This window comes from Salarias fasciatus, chromosome 11 (genome assembly GCF_902148845.1).
Source record: "Salarias fasciatus chromosome 11, fSalaFa1.1, whole genome shotgun sequence".
Classification (NCBI taxonomy): Eukaryota; Metazoa; Chordata; class Actinopteri; order Blenniiformes; family Blenniidae; genus Salarias; species Salarias fasciatus.
Genome location: NC_043755.1, coordinates 9,016,359 through 9,037,838, shown reverse-complemented (window position 1 = coordinate 9,037,838; position 21,480 = coordinate 9,016,359). Strand labels below are relative to the sequence as shown.

The window sequence follows — 21,480 nt, the reverse complement described above, 5'->3', positions numbered from 1 at the left end:
TTGAATTGCACCACTGTATAACCTCTTATTTATTCATTGCTTTTCTCTCTCTTACATACTATTAAATCTAATAATTCCTTTTTTGGGGGGGACGGTATCTGCCACAAACTGTGAACACCAGCGAGAGAGAGTCTCCGCGTCCCAATGAGGAAGTGGGATAGAAATCTTCCATGTGGCTATTAAATCCAGTATTATCAGCTTGGATAATATTCTGTCTTTTCTTTTTTTTTGGCATTTTCCATCATACTGATTCATTTTAAACAAAAAATCCCAACACTGGCAGAAAATCAGAAAGGCAATGTGCCTCTATAATCCAGGTCTGCTGTGTGACTTCAGAATTTCCACAACATGAATCATAGTATAAATCATCATTCGTTTAAAAAAAAATACATTTTATTAGTTAGTGTGGTATGAATGTAGTGAAAACTACTTAAATGGTTATGGAAGTTGCAGGTAAAAGGACACACCAACTTGACACAAAGAAAGAGCTAATAAGGATCACGCACTATTGTTATTACTATTAGTCCAATATATGCTCTGTTTTTAGGCGAGAGTTCCTTGTTTCATTGGATTTTCAAATAAAATGAAGTGATATTTTCTCCTATCAGCTGGTGAAGCATCTTTAATCTGCATGGAGGAGGAATAAATCCATCAATGCCCCTATATGATGAATATAATTCAGCAGAAGTGATGCAGTGGCCAGTCGCTGGAGCAAAAGTTTTCTTGTCCAATTTAAATATTGCAAATATTCGACCTTATTAATGCCAAAAAATGTCAACAAAAACTATCATCGATATTGGCAAAATCATTATTATGCAGTCCAGGTGATTTATTGCTCAGTGACTCAAGATACTTTACACTGTGACAGGATGATTGTCACAGTGTGATCGGAAAACTGACTCCAATAGTTTAAGATATGAATTTCAGGATAGGTTAAGTCTCTTTTTTTGACAGAATTTTTGGCCGCTACATAGTTGCTATGAAATTAGGAATCAAAACTGCAAAACATAAACTGAATTACATGAACGTTGTTATTGTGACCCCCATTAAAGCAGAAGTCATGGCTAATATTTAAGTTATTCAGATGAGTTAGTCCACACATAAAATGGAATATATAAATAAACGTAACTCCAAAACTGTGACTAAAATAAAATTACGTGCAGCCACTTCATTTTTTTCCTTTTCTTTTCTTTTTTTTTTTTAAAGGCTTAGCAGTTCATTCATTGGCTACTTCTACTGGTAAAAACCAATAATATAATGAACATAGATTAGAACATAGACAATTACATTTTAATCTCTGGCAGATCAGCAGATGTGATCAAACATTATTTGACCAACAATTGATGCATTATTAACTGTGTGTGGAGGGAAATTCTAACTTTGAGGTTGAAAAATGGACGAATGGAGCTGCCAGAAGACGTGAGCAATTAAAATTTAATATCTTATCTGAAGATTTCTTTTGATTCGGAGTGTTGGTAAGCAGCCCCGCGCCGCCGTCCCCCCCCGCCGCCGGGTAATTACTCCATTATGGTGATACATCTAAAATCTGTCCACTGTTTACTCTGAGCTCACCCCGACACATTACGCTGTCTTGCTGTGCTTGACAAGAAAATTATGAAAGCGGCCGGGCGGCGTTGAGGTGTGCTTGCGTGTGACAGGGTGCGTGTGGTTACGGCATTAAATGGGGCTGTGATATTTGCCTTCAGAGAACCCATCAAGATCTTATAATGGAGGGCTTGTCTCGCATTCACTGTCGCTGTGATGGAATATAACCCAGAAAACACAAATATCTGAGAGAAGAGAGAGGCGGAGGATGAACGGAGCGGAGGGAACGGACGGGTCGTGGTCACGGTGTCACAGTGTGGAAAGCACGTTAGTGTTATTTTGGACAAATTTCACTTCACATCAACACACTCTGTGATCAGTTCTGATCGTGAACGTAGTGATAAATTCGCAGACACCCTTTTTCAATTAAACTGTGTCAGAGAGCATGACAACCATGAGGTGACATGAGAGGGACTGGAATACACTCGCCTTTGTTAATTAAAGCAAAGCAGGGAGGGAAGCAGTTTGGAGGAATATTTGCACGGATTATGTTTGGAGATATAGAGGAAATTCAGTGTGTTCGCAGATGGATATGAGCATAATGGCAAAATATCACGAACATCTGAACCTATAAAGGGTTACAGGGGGTGGAAAGTAGGAATCGGCTTTAGAAAGATGTTGAATCACAACAAGTTAATAACCAGTAGCCACAGTGCTGACTTGCTGCTCCTGGAACAATCTCAGTGTGGAAAACAAATGGCTCCCATATTTCCCTGACCTGAAGTGTGCACACAGTTGTTCGCCGTGCACTATCCCCAGTCTCTGGAGGAGTTAATCATAATGCCAAAAGCACATCCTTATTGATTCCCATATTCTGTGTTACTCGAGAGAACTTATGAAATTAAAATGTGCTGGGTGAAACATGAGGAAGGGTGATACTATGAGCGCATCAGCATTGATCTTTTGCATCGGAGAGGCCGGGGTCATATTGCACATCATGGCTATGAGGCAGCGCTCGCTGCTGCACGCTCATGTGGTCCAGGGCCTGCAGAGGAGGTCAGCCATGTGGGTTTGAAACCAGGAGGTCAGCCTGGTTTTATCTGGTTGCCGATGAGCATGGCAACTGAAGGCCTGTTTTCAATTCAAATTATATAATGATTGCAAAAAAAAAAAAAAAAAAAAAAAAAAACAACAATATGGGTGAGAATTGCTCATAAAGAACTTTGGAACAATCAATCACCATTAATAGGCCGTCCATTAAAGGTGTGGGTCAAGGATATTGAAGATTTTTTTGTATGCTTCTTCCCAAATATACAGTAAGTCAAAATTCACACATTTATACATTGTAAAGATGGCTGTATGCTGTAAAACCCTCCAGAAATGACACTTTATTCAAAATGAACTGCTCAATTTTGCTGTATCCCGAAAAGAGTCAGTCTGATGCAGCTGAAATAATTCCTTGCACAAACTAAGTGATTTCGTCGGATTTTCTTGTTTTTACGATCTGAAATATATGAAGACTTAAATTAATATTCTCTGACATCAAAAGAGAGATAAAGCACTGCAAACGCTTTAAATTTACATTGAAATTTTTCCTAAAGGGGGTTAGGTATTCAGTTACTACTTGGTCAACATGGTTTGATACAAGTGCCGTCCAGTATAAGAGATTTTAAAATGAAAATGGACTTCAATCTTGACCTAAAAGATGAATTTCAGAAATGGATAGAGTCCAAAATGTTTGCATATATGAAGTTGAATGTAAGAATCTGGTTTCCTGGTGGCCTGACTGTCATTAAAGAACCTTGTGTCCGGAATGTTTTATCAGTTGTACAAATCATACACTCCACTGGAATACTTGTTTTTTTTTTTTTTGTTTGTTTTTTTTTTTTACTTTTTTTTATTTGTAAAAAAAAAGACTGCTAAAAGCATAACTGCAAACAGGCTGCACACTATGTCAGTATATTTCAATACTTGATGGAAAAAATGTAATTTCTTCCATATTTAATTGATATTTAATATGTAATCAAAGCATTAAATTGAATATTTGATTAAAATCTTCATAGATTTCACAGTCCATGCCTCCTCTCCTCCTAGAACACATGGTCTGTCATGTTTTGGCATTTTGGTAGTATGAACTTTTCATGGCTCTTGTAATCATCAATAATCCCCGCCACAGTAATTAAACACACTGTGTTTTTTATGTGCAGTTATGGTGTCTTAGTTTCACTTGTTTTTCAAGTAAAATGCATAAATGAGGAATCCTACTGTTTTATTTAATGGCAGCCATGCACTTTTGTTCCTGATCAGTGTTCCGCTTTTGTACTTACAGGTACAGTAGAGTTTTATTTTGTATTCAGATATTGTCATGAATTTGAATTAGAGAAGAGCTTCCTGCCTCATCTAAGAACACTATCTGTCATTCAGCTTCTGTTAATCCTCTGAGCATCGTTTCCTCGTCCTTCTCATTTTCCTATCTTCCTTTTTTTAAGATCAGAAGCATCATCAGTCCACCAAATCCATCACTATGTGACCGCAGTGTTTCCGGCCGCATCCCGACGCTCCACTGAAGTGTTCCGAACACGCGGTGCAGACAGGCTCTCTGTCAAGACACAGACTTTTGCTGAGAGAGAATACAGAATTACACATCTCGCCAGGCGTGCTCACCAGCGCCGAGCTGCAGCTTGTCAACAAAATGACATGCTGTACTTTGAACTGGGCTGAATGTAGCTGTCTCCAGCAGCGAGGCATTATCAGGAAGGTGTGAAACTTTGCAAGATTTTATATATTATTCAGCGCAGAGAGTCAGGATGCACTGAGAGTGGACTCAGAACGTCACGTCGTCATGATCCGCCGGCGTGTGAACAAAGATCGACTCGTTTTCTGGCCATGATGGAGAATATTTTGTGAGCGTTAACACAGCATGCTGTAACTATTCAGTGGACATTTTGGTATTTGGTATAACTTTAGTTGTTGACCTACTCTTTATTATTCCAGAGTTGCATGAAGGATGGAAGAAAAAAAAGGCATTTCTAGCAGACTATTTCAAATATGTCGCTATTTTCAATTAAATCCCTGATAACTATCAACAACGGGATTTTCCTGAGCGGATGCAGCCCTCTGTGTTTCTGCGTTTCACAGACTGGTAACGAGGTCTGACGCAGTCGTCGTGTATGCTAATGCAAAAACAATGCCTCCTGTCACCGCTCCTTGTAGCCTCAGTCACCTACTGTTTTCGCTACATATTAAATACATCTGCACTGGAGGACTGGTAGAAGCCGCAGCCCCCGCCGCGAGCTCGTTTATTAGGATGCATACAACGGGGGCTCACCGCAGCTTTTCAGTAAACATAAAACTTCCTGCATGACACCAAGAGAAGCGGCTCAGGGCTCAACAACTTATTCACATTTAGTTTGTGTCAATGACAGATTTGCATGTTGTTAATTGTTGATAGTATTTGTCGGGAGTTTGTGCTATTGATGAAGACAGAGAGACACACATTGTATTTCAAATAGAGAATTTTTTTTTTTTTTTTTTTTGCCACAAATGACCCCACACAGACGTATCGGTAAAGTCTGAGCGCTCCTCAAGTTGTGGGGATGGTACTCCACATTCTGAAGGAAATCTTCCTAAATAAGGGAGGGTAGGAGTGTATTTGCAGGGGGCAGAGGTGGATAAAAGCTTTCTTCTAGACAGCTATCACTATGATTGACAGAATGACAAGAATTTGAAAATTTTTTAAGTGATAAGACAATTGACAAACTGTATCGGAACTTATCCCAAAAAAAGGTTACACTTATAATGCTTTGCATATTTAACACCATTTGCTTGATGATGGTTACATTCTGTGATCAAATCTGTCAGAATGACCAACAGATTTTGAACATTTCCTCTGATTCGTGAAACTTCTGTATGTCAGAGGTCACAATAGATGTTTTTTGGGAAAACTTCTATTTGAATTTGCAAACTTTTACATAGGTCCACCAAATATGCTGTGAATGTGTGAAACATAAATACTTAGATACTGTATAACTGTTTAATCAACCACATTTATTTTCCTTTTTTATCTGCTGTTATTTGCTGTGAACCCTTCAAGCAAATCATTTAATTTAGCAGCTGAAAAACTCAAAAGCCCAGTGGCATCTCAGTAAAAATATGCATTAAAGCTAAACTGAGAAAGAAAAAAATAATAGTTCTTGTTTCAGAATATCAAAGTGCTATTCTTAAAAGTGCCATTTTAAAAATACAAATTTTCATTTATTTAGTTTTTATTTATTAACCCATTAAATTGGTTTTTCTTTTATCACAATGTTTCCCAAACTATTTCAGACGCTAAACTGTTGAAAAGACCCAGAAAGTTGGAGAAAAAGGGTCGGAGCTGCTGTGGAGCCGATTACTGGTTGATAACCAGGAAAGGTGCTGACTGTGGTCGAACCGATAAAGCTGGCTGAAGGTTCCTTTTGGTCTGGTAGGCGATAAAATACAAACAGAATTGCCTCTCTTCCTTTAGTCAACACATCACAGCGTTCAGGACTCCTCGTAGAAGTTTGCTTTCAATTTACCGGAAGGTTCCAACAAAGAGGGCAGAGGCCGGGGTTTTTCTGTGGCTGCGAGCAGCTTTCTGCCTTTCAACTTTTCAGGTGTTTCTCTGTGAGTGCGCCAAACTTCACACTCTGGAGGTGATTCTCCATTTGTAGACTAAAAGAACAATTACCTTCAACTTGAACACACACTATGGTAAACTGTGATACCTGCCACAGTGGTACACGACATTTTACAAACCATAACACACTTCATAATGGTATATTAGATATCGCACACCATAGTATAGTAGCTCACAAATGCAGTCTATGATACTTTTGCACTTAATTGAATAGCACACACACATGTTGAATCAAGATGCGTGGACCTTCATTATCTTTCATAGCGCACTACAAACAGACACTCACAGAGGGATGATATAAACTAACATGTCATTTTTACCCCGGTTACAGTGCTCTTCAGGGACCCTCCACAAAGCGGAGATTTTTCTCTGAGGCCTTCGGTGCACGGCAAACACCTTGGCTCATTTTTTGACTGAACAAACGCATAACGTGACGACAAGCCACTCATCTGCTGCAGCCCCGTGCTTCTTATGTAAATGCCGGCGCTGAATATGAAGGTGGATTTACTTTTCAATACAAGACTCATCCAGTGCTGTAAAGTCTATCATGCTGTACAAGGCTGACACTGAGTCCTATTTCATTTGAGAGCTGTGACACTATAATTTCTATCAGAGCAACACCGAGGAAAAGTCATGTATTATGCTCACCGTCAGGTAAATGTGCGGCAGGTAAAATCACAGATTGTTATAGGTGAATAAAGCAAATGTGTCAAAGTCGATGGAAGATTCCACAAAGCCAGAAGAGCACGGAAAAGTCAGTGTAAAAGTAAGTCCACAAAGAATATGTTTTGCTTTCAATTTGATGGGAAGAGGAATCAGGAAAAAACACACCAGCAAACACAAGTGAGTGACTTTATCCAAAGCTTGACATCAGTAAAAACCATTTTTGGTGGAAAAACTCCAGACAGGAATAAGCCCGTGGCCACAGTCATCACTTCTTTGGTAGAAAATACGATAGAATCTGACATGCACTTAAATGCAATTGCACACACTGAGCTATTTTACAAAACATGGAAGTTGTCTTTTACATTTTGGGTCCTGCTACATGGGCGCTGTGTTTGTCTTTCACACAGGCAGCGGCTTCTAGGAGCCAAAAAACTGTCATTTTGTGTGATGTGGTTGAGTGAAAAGCAGCTGCTGAGCGGAGTGACTGGAGGTCATCGCAGCGTTGCGGTGAGAGGAAACGTCCCACAGACATGTGTGGACAGTGCAGTCCTGCTGGGCCTGTCACCAGCGGCAAAAACCAGGAGCCTGAAAGCGCAGCGCAGCGCTTCAGCTGTCCGATGCACGAGACGGAAAAACACTTATTTATATGTTGGACCAAGGAACATGAAAATGTTAAATCTGTTAAACAGCAAGTTCTAAAAACATTTCTGGGCATTTCTAGACATCATAAATGGTCTCATATTTTTTTCTGATAAGTGTTTATGTGAAATCCTGCGGTGACATGGTTACTGCGGTGTAACTGTGCTCAGGTACAGATCTTCTGCTAGGTGGACATAACTGTGATTGGCACAAGGATCCTTAACAATTCCAGTTAGGTCAAGGAGAGATGGGTGAGGAAGATTCTAAGTGGTTTTTCTAGACTGAAGAAAAGGCAGTAGAAGAGAATTGCGCACTTCAAGAGCAGATGCAGAGAATATGAGCACATCCAGCTTCAACCTTGTATTCCACACAATGAAAAAAAATGTAAAAATGGCCCTACACAGAAACCCTGAAGACCTACTCTGGTGCTGTAGAAAGCAGAAGGAGAGGCACCAATGAGCGTTATGGAAAGTACTTTGCCTAGCATAGCTGAGAGAGAGAGAGAACGGTTTGCTCAGCTGAGTGAAGCGTACCATTGGATCAAACCCACCACTCTGCAGAACCAGAGCTAGTAGGATTATAAAGGATCCTCACCACCCCAGCAACATACTATTTCTGCTTCAGCACTCAGACAGCTGGTCCTGAAGCCACACATCTAACGCGATGAGCAGCCTCTTCTCCTCAGGCCATCGGAATGGTGACGCCGTACAGCATTCTGTTTATATTGCTCTAAAATCCTTTCAATACATGCATGGCATTCTTATGATAAGATGTTACATATAATCCTCAATTTCCTGATTTAAATTCAGTGTTTTTTTGTTTTTTTTTTTTAAATAAATCAGTTTACTATGATGACCTCAAGTTTACATATGACCAGCTTTCCCTCCAGCTCTTGATTCCATTGCACATATTTCAGGTCCGGGCTTGAGCTGCCCACTGCAGGCTCCAAAGACTCCAGTCAATCTAATGCCGGCCAGAAAATTACAGCTCGATCACCGTGGCATGGCCATAAGTCTCAACTTTAAGAAATTCAAGTGTCACCTGAGGCTAATGCCAGAACATAAAAATAATTAATACAGTCCATGATTTGATGAGTTCCACCTCTCCGGGCAGTTCAGCCACATAAGGCACATGAATCAATAACCTGGGTCAAAGACTTTTCCAGTTCTCTGTTCTGACTGCTTTAACTTTCAATCATGTGATTATAAATGCCACGGCGGCAATTCTTTTCAAATTGCCTTACTAAAAAAGACATTACACTGGGCCAATTCACAACTGGCAGTGTTGGCAAAGAGAATGGAAGCAGACAGAAGCACTCCTTGACATAAACGTTAACTCTTTATTTTTTTGCAGGTGTCAATTCAGTTCAGCCTTGCTTCCATACATTTCAATATGTGTTATTACTGGCATGTATCAAGGACCTTTTCATTTTCTTTCCATTATTGCAAGGGAGAAATCACACCTCGGAGAAATGACATGTTTCAGCTGTGCTATAAATTCCATGCATTGAATGCCTCAGAGAGCATTATCATGTTGTCATCTTTGACTAACTTGAATCTTTCTCTGGATAGATGTGATTTTTTTTTTTTTTTTCAAATATAATGCATCTGCCTGATGCAGAAACATCTCAAGTGTGCGTATTTTGAAAAGCCACGTGAAAAGTCGAGCATCCTGCGGTGCTTCCGCAGACATGAGGAGGAAGCGGCAGCAGCAAGCCGGACACTAGAGCGGAATGGGGGAACAATTATGAAGCGCCGCGCAATCAAGGGGGTCCCTGACAGGCCGAGCAGGGTCTGATGAGCCAGCGTGTCACTCCAGAGCTCCAGGGCTCCCCGGCTAATCAACCACCAAGGAGGGGCCCGAGGGGCACGATCACTCAAGCCCTCCATCGCCGCGTGGAAAAGAAGGCAATCACCAGCCCATTTCCATGTGCTGTTATTCCCACCCCCAACCTCCAACTCTCAAATCAAGGTGCACAGATGACCAGGGAAGCACTGGAAAGAGGCAAAGGTGGCTGGGGGCTGCAATCAAATGAAGTGTTTGGTGGCGGGGGGGGGGGGGGGGGGGGGGGGTGGAGAAGAAAGAAAGGTAGAAACTTTTGGTTGTGGAAGCGTTTTTGTTCTGCCCATTTAATATGTTGAAATAATGATAAATGAATCAGAGACACGCGGGGGACAGATTGAACGAGGTTCAGTCGCCTCCAAACCGGCCGCTCGTGAGCTCTCGGTGATTGAGCTCGCAAATTGAAATGCAAGTCTTGTAATATGGAGTGTTAAGCAGACAGAAGGTGCACGGGTCGAAGAGGTGAGCGGAGGCAGCTCTCATTTTACCCCGGCGAGGGATTAACACAATGAGCATATGTTAGCCGGGGTCACATTTTTTCTCTGGTGAGGAAAAAAAAGGGAGAGTAATGAATGGGACCTAAACAAAAGCCTCTCTTTTACCCACTTAAAAGAACATGACTTCAATAGTTATTCCTTTTCATAAGGACAGGAAGATGGGGAATACAAGAGGAAGACAAGGAAACCATGATAAGTATAATGTAAAATAAAAAAAAATTAATACATGGAAAAAGGCCCGACAGCCCTGCTGTTGGACAGTTCTCACAATTCTCACATGCACCACGGCAAGTAATTGGAGGTAATATCCCCTCCTGGCCCCTGTTTTAAGTTTGGCAGTGGCTGAAGAGGCTCACTCCACTCAGAAAAGCAGGCTTGTGCTGCCGTCCAGCGCTGTCCTCCAACGCGAAGGCAGAGTATTGACAGAGAGCACGAGGTCTCTGATCTGTCTTTGCTTGGCCTGTATTAGAACAAACTGGAAATCCAGGTCAGAAAACCAGCTGAATGTTTCAAAGCCACCTCAAGCTCCATGTTCAGGAAAAGCTACTTTAAAGATTTACTCTTTTCTCTTGTTTTTTTGTTAAAGCTTCGATTTTCTTACACACTGGGGACGAGAGCCACAACTGATAATGTAAAATATTCAATAAGAACATCATGATGATATTCTATATGCTGCACTGTCGTCAGTGACTGGAGATCTTCTTAACATAAAAACACTATGTACTCGATTAAAACTTAATTGTTGTTGACATAACTGCAGAGATGAAGTAGCATCCATGCAACGAAATGTCAGAATAAAGGGGAGATAATCCAGAACTACTGTATAAGTTCAACCTTAGACAAGGTCATTAATTAAAAACCCTCGAATTATTAATTAGGGCCTATGAATCTTTATAAATGAGAGTTTGATCATTTTGGATGTTTAGGACTTGAGTTTTTAAGAATTAAGAAAACAATAAAAAGCCAAATGGTTGCTGCCAGTGAATTTTTGGGAAGGAGACCAACTTTTATGAATAAACACTTGCAACATTTTTACAAAATTAAAAATAAACTTGTCTGGAATATCCTCTTGACTGTGAGTGACTGAATTATTTAAATTCCTTTAAAACGTTTCTTATGAAGACAGGGCTCTTTTCTTTACACTGTGAATTGCAGTCTGCATCCTCTGCAGTGAAGAAATGTTCCTAACCACATTTAAAGTAATTACTGCTCTGGCAGACAGGCGATCCATATGTGAACCGTGCACAAAGAGGCTGAACAGGACATTAACTGAGCATTAATTCTGTGATGACAGCACGTTGCCAATTATTTTTAATGTGGTCAGAGCTGCAATAGTCCTGAATTTCTCTCAGTAATAATAAGAGTTCAGTGAACAGAAAAAATACTGAAACGGTGTGCGACTTCTTGAAGAGTTATTTCAACAAAATAAAGAGTGAAGAACTGCTTGAGGCGGTGAACTGAATTAAGATTCAAAAACATAAATACAGTGTAAAAGTAAGGAAAAGACACAGCAGCACTGTTGTGCATAACACGTCCAACAGGCCTTCCAAACCATGCGAAGAGCTGACATCGCTCAGAAACGTTCCTCTCTGAATTTTCTTAGTGGCTTCGGGAGTCAGATATGTGATTAAAGCAGCAGGCTCACATTTATTTTCCCTTTTAAAGTCACGAAGGACTGATGTATATTTCATTGTGGCGTCCACTTGTGGAATAAAGTCTCTTTAAGCATTTACTAAATGTTTCTGGGCTCTGATGTTGTGCAGATCTATCACAGTTTATTCATACAGATGTTAAATGTCACAAACTCCCTAAAACTGAAACATGAAAAAAATCCACGATATCTAATGCCAATGTATTCTTTTTTTTTTTCTTTTTTATTACAACTCTGACTAAATGGCAAGCTCGAAGGACATGCATTGTTTGCTTTGGCAATGGAAATAATCAGCCTAATACACTGCAGATGCCTCATTAAATTTGCATACGATTACTGCAGCATTACTTCAATTGATCCTTTTCATCAAACCAGATAATACTTGCTGATTGCAGATTATATTGGAGCACGAAAATTTCATGGTATTATGTGCAGTCTTGGCAAAAAGCAATTAGGAGCATAGCTCGCTGTTTGCCTGGTTTAAATCAGAAATTAACCAGCTTTCTCTGCATTCATTCCCTTCAATTTTTCAAGAAAAGTAAAAACATAACGAGGAGGTTAAGGGTGTTTAAATAAGGGGGATATTGAGGCGTGATTTTTTTTTTCTCTTCTGGTGAATATGGAAAACAGCAGCAGCAGCAGCTGCGCTTTATAAATGTTTCGAAAATGTGACGTTTTGTGGACGCAACAAAGCAGAGTGTACAGAATTTGGAGTTAAGGAGTTTCAATTACACATCCAAAAAACTGAATCTTATAAACCAGAATGAAGGAATTACGTCTGACGTCAAACGTTGTGGGGGAAAAAAAAGTGCAAAATGACAATAACACTCCAGACCGAGCGCTGAAGGAAAGGAGGAAAAAAATACGATTGGGAATCGAAACAGAAGCACTGGAGATTGGAAAACATGATTTAGGAACAATCAGAAGCTTAATTCGTCATTAAACTCCCAGTGATAGAGAATTGATTTGAACAAAGAAAAAAAAAACCCAGCAGCTTAATCACAAACTATCATCTCCACTAACCAATCCAGATCGCCAACTAAGTGGTTACTATGACAGCCATCTGGACGCCTCCAACCTCATCTGAGAGGGCAGAAGAAAAAGAAACCTGCCGGACAGCCAGAGACCACATTTTCTGGCTTTACATTAAATGCCCTAATTCATACAAGCGTCACTAATGGCTTTACTAAAATGTCCTGCCAGCCTCACGCCGCCCACAGTCTCTCCTCCCTCCTCCTCCTCCTCCTCCTCCTCCTCCTCCTCCCTCCCCGTCAATGATCATCTCTGCCTCGTTCCATATATCTGAAGTGGTCGCATGCAGACAAGCTGTCCTCCGATGAGTCACAGGGGAACATTTTGTGGTTAACCACACTGCTCTCTGGGGGCGACCTGGACGGCGCATCGGCAGGAAGGAAAAAGAAAAAAAAAAAACACCGACTGAGACGGAGGACAGAGCAACACTGCGAGTGCTGAGTGGAATCTTCTGGGTATTGGCTGTGTTAACTAAATTGACACTGCCTTCCAACCTCCCGGCGATCCGTCAATGGGGAGGGAGGTAAACCCCGAGTCCTGTGGCCGTCTTTGTGTTTGTTATTGTGAAGATAAAAAAAAGTGGGGGAGACAGTCGCGGGACGGAATGTGGAGGAAAGGAGGAGGATCTCTGTAACCCCCACCCCACCAATATTTTTGGCGATAGCCATTCATTTGTAGTGTTTTTGCCCTGAAGAAGTTTGTCTTGTCTGTTCCTTCTCTTTCCCTCCGGGGGGAAAATAGAGGGTGAGTCTTCTGCAGCCGGCTCTCTCACAGTTGATTAGTAACTCCTGCTCTCCCCCTACGCTCCAGGGATTCTATGCCAGCTCCCCTTATACATCCCCTTGTCATGCACACACTCTCACTTCCTTTCTTTCTCCCACACCCTCCCTCTCTCTCTCTCTCGCTCACAGACACACACACACACACACACACACACACATACACACATCTCCCTAAAGTCATGGAACGGCAATTTGAGGGAATCACACAACCAAGACCTGACATTTGCAGTGCACCTATAACAATGAGAGCTTGATTAAAAGGGCAGAATGAAACGGTGTCACCCTCCATTCATTGTCCTTAGCCCAAGTTAAATAGGATTTAAACCTGTGCACTGCGGCTGATACCTCCGCTGTCAGAGTCTGATTGCTTTAAAGCGGCCAGAAGAAAAGGTCTTGTTATTGCAACGCATGTACGTAACTGTATGTAAGTGAGGTGTCAGAGGTGACCAAGTTTACACGGAACGTCTGGGAACAGATAAGAGTGACGCTTTGGTAGGGGCGGGAAGGCAGAGCTAATACGGCTCCGGTGAATGCCATGGCGTTTGAAAGGCACGGGAATAAAGCAGAGTTTTATCTGGCTTGGGGCAAAACACAAAAGGAGCCAGTATTGCAACATGGCGAGTTTTAAAATTGGGATCAAAAGGTTCAAGCTAATTAACCGGCTAAATAAGAATCCCCCAGCTTCGGTCTGTGGAGCCACCCTGGCTTTTTCTCTCTCCCTCTGTCTCTTTTTGCTGCAGCATTTCATGCACCTATAGTGCACCCTCTTTGTGAAAGTAAACAGTCTGTCTGGAGAAGTGAAGACAAATTGCTTCCCATGCTGAAATGTAAAAAAAAAATAATCACCAAATTACCTCAAACAAGATTGTTCTAATTAACTGTGTTATATTGCCGGCGTGACCCTGAAACAAAATGCCCCATGATCAAGCTTCTTTCTCAAGCTGTTTTGATGTTATTTGACTTTTCCAGCGGAGCCCCGAGGAGGGCTGAGATGGGAGAGTCAAATGGAAAGGACAAGGGCACATAATAAAGACAAATGGCTAGAGCATGAAATTTGATTCATTGCCTTGGTACAGAAACATTCGCAGGGAAATAGCCAACATTGACATGCCATGAATTTCAAAACACTGTCAAATCCTAAAAGCACACGTCCTGGCATAATGACACCCGGTGCCTGCGGCAGCCACAGGGGAACCCGAGCCCAATGTGCACCAAATCAATCAGGGCGGTGTTTTTGATGGACATATTTTTCTTGAGTGGTATGAAAATTGTTTTAAAACTTGTTTGAGCACAAAACACACGCACACACACATTTTAGTAGTTTTATTCAGTCAGGTTTGAGATCAATAACGTGCATCGTTCAGAAAAAAAAGAGTTTTAATGTATAATTTTCATTTATGAGAGATGACCTTTAGCTGCTTTGGCGTCATCCTGCAGAGTTCCTCTCTGAAAAACATCAATCTGATTGATGCACTTTCACACGTTCCTCCCCTTTGTTATTTTAATATAATATTAATTTATTGAGTGCATGTATCTGCTGCAGGGTTTTCAAGATGCGGAAGGATAAGTACCTGTTCTCAGACTGAAAGTCCCTCCACCAACATCTGCACCACACAGTTTCGCTCCAGTGCAGCAGTTTGATGTTTAAATATCCAATACATCTTTATCTGTAACTGTGACAGTCTTAACTAGTCCCTAAAGTTCATTTTATAGTACATATTCTTTTCCCCTCCACTTGTTTCTATTCAAAACCTTTTTTTTTTTCTGGTCTTTTTTAAAAAAAAAAAAACTGATATGGGAGCAAACATGTTACAAAGAATCCCACCCCACCTTTTTTTTTTTTTTTTTTTTTTTTTTAATATATTTCTGATTTTCCTGAAAGTGTCACTAAAACATAGTGCCATGATTTTACCTCTGCAGCCTCATGCAGTGTTTGTTCATTCTCCACTCACTGTATTAAAACAAGTGCAAATATACTATTGGCAGTGGCTGCATAAAATAGGTATCTTTGGATCAAAACTACTGTAGCTATATAAAAATAACAGCGTTTGTTTCAATGGTTTTGATGGATAAAAGCCAAACGTATAAAACCAAAAGCCAAAGCCTGTGTATTGTAGTAATTTGCAGAATAAAGATTAAAATTATAAAACTTTGAGGATGTGCTGGTATCAAAATAACACCTCAAATCCATAAAAAAACAAAGTTCTGAAAGAAAATAAGACTGCATTCACTTGCAGAAGGAACTTGCCTCCTTGTTTAGTTCAATAGGCAGAGGCATATGCTTGCAGCAGACCTTTCACTGCCGAGCAACCACTTTGTAGTGCAATATGAAAACACCATCTGGTGTGTGAGCAGCGGCTAGGCTAAGCTAGCCGGGGCTAGATAGGGCCCTGCTGTGTCACAGGATTATCTTACTGGTTGGTAGATCCGCTCTATTAGCCCCTAGTGGCTCGGATTATTGGATGATCATTACTATGTGTGACTGAACATAGAGCTAAGTACCTGCACTCGCTCGACGCACTTCAGTCCTGTTAATGGTGGCGATCAGACACACTCTGAGCATGTAATGTGTTTACCGCACTTTCTCTTGAGCGTAGACATTTTTTTTTTCTCTCACTGCACTCACACTCGGACACACGCTAGGATTAGTAAATCCTGACTGTCTTTACCGGCGTGTCTTTAAAAGGTGCCCCGTCTGGAGCTCACATTTGCTTATGGAAGTGAAACTGTTCCGAGAGAATGCGTCAAAAAAAACAGGATCACAGAGGAAGGCGGCACATTCAGAGACGGGTCCTCCGCTCAACCAAACGAACATCTGCCGTTTCTCATCAGCAAGATTGAAGCTAATGATGAGCCACGAGTGTGCTGACAAAGAGAATGGAATTGGATTGTGTACAAGAGGCCCACTGAGACCAGACATATGTTTTAGAAAATGTTGTGGATGGACTACCGCTTTATATAGTATGGGTCAGTGTGTGTGTGTGTGTGTGTGACTGTGTGTGTGCGCACAGTATCTGAGATGCCAGAGACGCAGAAAAGAGGCCTCTGCTTTTCCTTGTGCAGTTCATTTACCCGTCCATGTTTATACAGGCGGATGAAGAGGAGTATGTTAGCACAGGTAAAACAACAGTTGTATTCCTCCCATTTCAATCTCTGCTTTCACCAACAGATAATGGAATTACACATCAAAGAAGCTTCTCTGTGTATCCAATTCTTCTGTGACCTCTACCAGCCTTTGTTCATATTCACCACAACAACTCCCGGCCCCAAGCCTCCGCCAGCAGGCTTCTCCCTGCTTCCTCTCCCTCTGTCTAGGGAGAGATTAAATTTAGATGAAAATGAAATATTCATTTCCACTCAGCAACTGATGGCCATCTTAATTTGATACAACTTTTGATGCAACATCTTCTCATTGTTCTTTTTCATCACAAGGTTTTTTTTTTTTTTAGTTCACATCCTCCTCCTCTTCTTCCCACTCTTCCCACCCAGCCATCATATCCTCCTTTGAGAAATTCTCAATACAAGCACCCCTTTGGATTTGACTTTCTTAAAAGCAGAATTGCAAAATACCATAACAGCTTTTTTTTTTTTTTTTTTTTTTTCCCAGTCTCTTGAAATATGTCTGAGTCATTCGGATGAGACATTTGCACAATCCACCCCAACGCGGAGGATCTCAGGGAGCGTGCCAGCGAGGAGTGCACTCTCCATAAAGAGTTAATCACATGAAAACTTCTGAGTCTCTCTCTGTCGCCTGCGTGGGGATAACGGCGAGCGGTTGAAGTGTTTCCCCCTGTTTGGAGACTTCAACCAAAAAAAAAAAGAAGTGGTGACCACGAGCCTGGCTTATCGCAGCGAAAAGCCTCAGACCGGTCACACCGCATGCGGCTTCGAGTGCTGCACATTTGTCAGCTCGCGTTTAAACGTTGGGCCTGCTTCACAGACAATAATTAAATCTGGAGACTCGGCTGCCCAGAGCATTTTAGGGAAGCTAAATGAAAAATGCATGTGACCAGGTGTTGTGAAGGCAGAGCGGGGAGCTGAGGAAATGAAATCAACATGAAATCATGAGGGGGATTGATTAACTGGCACTGATTAAGTGCTTTAAGTATTAGGTAGATAAAGTAATTGATTATTCAATAAATCCCTGTCAGCCGGTGAATAACCTCCGTGAGCAAGAGGGGGGGAAAAAAGTACACAAATGATAGATTAGTTTCATCAATCTAAAGATGAAAAGGACAACATTTAATAATCTGTCATGCTTTGATTTTATTATATGATTGCTTTATGAATTTATTTTTAATCCTAATAAATTTCTGAATGTGCAACCTCCATCTGTATGATGTATGTACGGCATTAATAAATTACAGAGAGAGTGCCGCTTGCAGAATAATTCAACACCAAAAACTATCATATTCAATGGAATCATCAGTGTACTGGTTCTATCTGTGTATTTTTTTCCATGTTGGCAAACATTTAAAAAAACAAAATCTTCACACACATATTATCTTTAGAGAGAAAGAGCTAGAGATGACATCCACATCCTTGAGCGTTTTATTTTTTGACAAAAAACATTGCATTATCGACTGAAATGGTTCCTCAATGAGATGAGAGGTTGCAAAACATGTCAGTACGAGGAGGGGGGGGGGGGTGAAAGAGGATTCTGAAAGGCAGGAGGAGGGAGACTAAAAAGAAACACAGCATGTAAGAGGACAAATACAGGCGGAGTAGTCTTTTATTCCCTCCAACAAATAGAAGCTGCTGAATGAGACAGAGCGACCATCTGGCCTCAACTTAGAGCAGTGCACTGTAAAAGCACTAAAATCAATGGCAACAACTCTACCTTGGATGCCCACCATTACCCAGATGGTGTACTTGGAGAACTGCAAGCCACCTAACCAAGAGCAGACAGCACAGACAGAGTGCACCGCGCTCAAACGCCACCGCCCACCTCCACCAGTCTCACTGGCTCGCCTGTGTTGGTACCCAGTCCCGAGGAGCCACATTAAGCCGCCGTGCAGCGACTATGAGAGAGCCCTCTGTTGGTTTTAACGGGGTGGCTGTGACACAGAGCGCTCTCACAAGCATCTTTATGAGTAAGAAATTGGGGGGGGGAATGCTCCACAACACACCCGATGCACATCCCTACTGAACCAGAAGAGCGTGAGAATCGTTTTAGTTGTTTTTAATTCACCTAAAATGTGGAATTTCAATATGTAGCACACCGTATGCACCTTTCATCATGTCACTGCTAATTCCCACAATATTATTTTCACACAGTTACATTTTATTCCAAAGGTTAGCGAAAAATAAATACACACACAGTCGTTGCACAAACGCTTACTTTCAAACGATCCCATGAAGACGTATTCCTTTTGAATGCTTTTTTTTTTTTTTCTTGTGGCATTGAGGAGAATGCAGCAACCTTCTCTTACATGTCCCTCTTCTCAGCTTGTCAAAATACAATCACAGGAACACACACATACACACACACACACACACACACACACACACACACACACACACACACACACACACAAAACAAACTGCTCCTGCACCGCAAGCAGTGATAGATTCTATAAAAAGCAATAGTGCGACTGTAGCACATTTCAGGGTAAATTTGTCTCAGCACTTTGACATTTTTAAAAACAAAGCCTGTCAAATCTATTTCAGGTCTTCATTTGAGCTGCTGCCTCTGTAACTACACACACACACACACACACACACACACACACACACAGGGGGGAAAAGAAGGAATAATAAAGGGGAGAATGGCCCTTTGCCCGAACCATTTCAGTTCACATCAGTCTGAGGACAGCTTTAGGATTTATGCAGCCTCTGAGACGTTGCCAAAGTCCACATGCAGCGATGTCAGAAGTCATGACTCTTCAGAGTCCAAAAGTCAATCACAGGTACATGCAAAGCTTTGCCCACGAGCTGCACATGATGCTTCATATATTGAGCGTCTTTTATTCAAGATTTACAGCATGCCAAGGGTCGAGAGATTACCAGAAGGTCAGCAGCATTCACTCAAGGTTATTGTACTAAGAAATGTGGCTATAATGGAAATTATTGCAGGAAAAAAAGGTTATTTAAAAGCATTTCATCTATGAACGATCACACACCTGCTAAGAATTATTAATGACAGATCTCAGAGATATGTTGGATGTGTGCAGATTTTTCAAACAGACTACTTTTTAAGGGTATTTACACACTTCGAGTGGAATATATGGAATATAATATTTTGAGAATCATACACTTCCTCTCATAGCCCAACACCTGGAAGACAAAAAGCCCCCAAGACATGAAGATGCCCTCACTTCCCCGCCTGCGCCCCGGCTGTTGTAGTGGCATGTTAATGTGGGCCAATGCCATTTTGAGTAATTGTCCTGCATGGCACTCCGCCAAATGTCAAAAACGATTTGCCTGGTGACCAAAAAAAAAAAAAAAAAAAGAGAGAGAGAGAGAAAAAAAGAAACCGTATTGATCTTCATTCTGTTCCTGTCCCTTGGCCGCGTAAAATGTTTCAGCACGTCGCCTGCCTCCGAATGACAAATCTCACATTGTTCCTCAGCGAGAGAGAAGAAACAAAGACAGCTCAAATATGGTGCATCTGTTTTTTGTTTTGTTTTGTTTTGTTTTGTTTTTAAGAGAACATTATTTACCTGGATCAGGCAACTTTTGCCAATTCGGATGTTTCTTTTTTTGTTCATGTCTTCTCTCCATAATAAACTTTATCATACTCCTTAAAATAGATTTGCAACGGCAAAAAAAAAAAGTAGTTTATTTAATTCCAAACTCGTCTTTAATTTACCAGACTGTCCTTAAAAACTTCTTTCCAGAAGGCATGGCAAAGAGCCTGAATTCAGCTGGTGACTCAACGCGCTGGCTGTAGAAAATGGAACAGACAAAGCAGAGTGCATGGAGGTCACAGTAACCCGTGCTATTTTATTGCAGGCGCTCTGAGTGGAGAAGGCATCTTCAATTTTATAGGGGGAAATCGTGTGTATTAATACGCCGCTCTCCTGTTGCTCGCTGGTTTAAGTAAAAGGCTGAAATGGAAGGAGGAGGAAAAAAAAATCACACCGAGCTCAGAGAGGCGAGCGGAAAATGAAAGGGACTGCTCATTTACTACTAAAACTAACCGCGTACGCACGGCTGGAGACTGAACAAGGGCGCAACTTCCAAGGTTAGAACACAAACCTTTCGGTGCGTGCTGAGGTGTATGTGTGGACAAACTTACCTATTCGGATAACGTGAGGCATCCCGTTAGAGTACTGAATCCAAAAGAGACATGCAATCAGCGATGTCCAGTATTCCCAAATCGCACTCCGGGGAGGCTGCCAAGTATTTCTCATGGTTGTAAAAAAGTCGCGGGATCCACTTTTTAAAATTCCAAGTCAGATTTGCTCATCAGAACTGAATTCGACGGAGCATTAATGGTTTTTGGTGTCTGCGACAAACCTGCGCTCATTGTACTTGGTGCAACATTCTCCCAGGGTTTCTTTTTCTTTTTTCTTTTCTCTCTTTTTTTTTTTTTTTCCCTCTTTCTCACAAGTCCGAGGGTGACTCGATCAAGGATGAAGCCTCCAGTCCCTCACAGGCGAATCAGCCAAACACCTGCGATCGCAGGCTGCTACAAGTAGCCTGCAGGAGTCTCTGTATCCCCTCCTACCGACGATGCTATCTTTCTTCTGGCAAGTACCACGACAACAGCCGAGCCGGACTCCTGCGCTGCGCTGCGCTGCGCCGCTGTGGAGGACGGGAACTGCGCCTGCGGAACTTCTGAGGCGCCTCCAACGATCCTGTCCTCCGCAAACAAAAGACGAACGCGGGGTGAAATGAGGCTGCGGGTGCGAGTGTAGGAATTTCAACACATTTTAGAGATGGATTAAAAAAAAAAAAGAAAAGGTGTTTGCAGCAGTTTAAGCACTCCTGTCTCTCAGCGCAGTCATGACGGCAGGTCAGAGCGCAGTGAGGGGGAAGCCGCTCCGCGACGCTCCTCTCCAGTTGCGCACGGTCCTTCGCGGGAGGCTGCTCATTGAAGAGGGTGGAAATCTGCTGAAGAGGATCTGTGTTGCAGCCGCGTCCGTTTCCCAGTCTTCCAGCTCGAGCTGGAGGCGAAGGTAGTGCAGAAACCCGAGCATCTGCGTGCGTCTGACGACCCTC

General features: G+C 41.7%; 1 protein-coding gene across 2 annotated transcripts in view; it reads right to left on the bottom strand.

Moving 5' to 3' along the window:
* Positions 1-21,101, bottom strand: part of grik3 (glutamate ionotropic receptor kainate type subunit 3) — a 99,930-nt gene extending 78,829 nt beyond the window's left edge. The window contains exon 1 of one of the 2 annotated variants that reach the window (XM_030103701.1): positions 20,555-21,101. In XM_030103701.1, coding sequence (XP_029959561.1) covers positions 20,555-20,669 — 115 coding nt within the window. In that variant the 5' untranslated portion in view covers positions 20,670-21,101. Of the gene's footprint in view, positions 1-18,655; positions 19,010-20,554 lie in introns of those variants that run through there. The other variant, XM_030103700.1, reaches the window with a different exon arrangement.
* Positions 21,102-21,480: the final 379 nt, after the last annotated feature.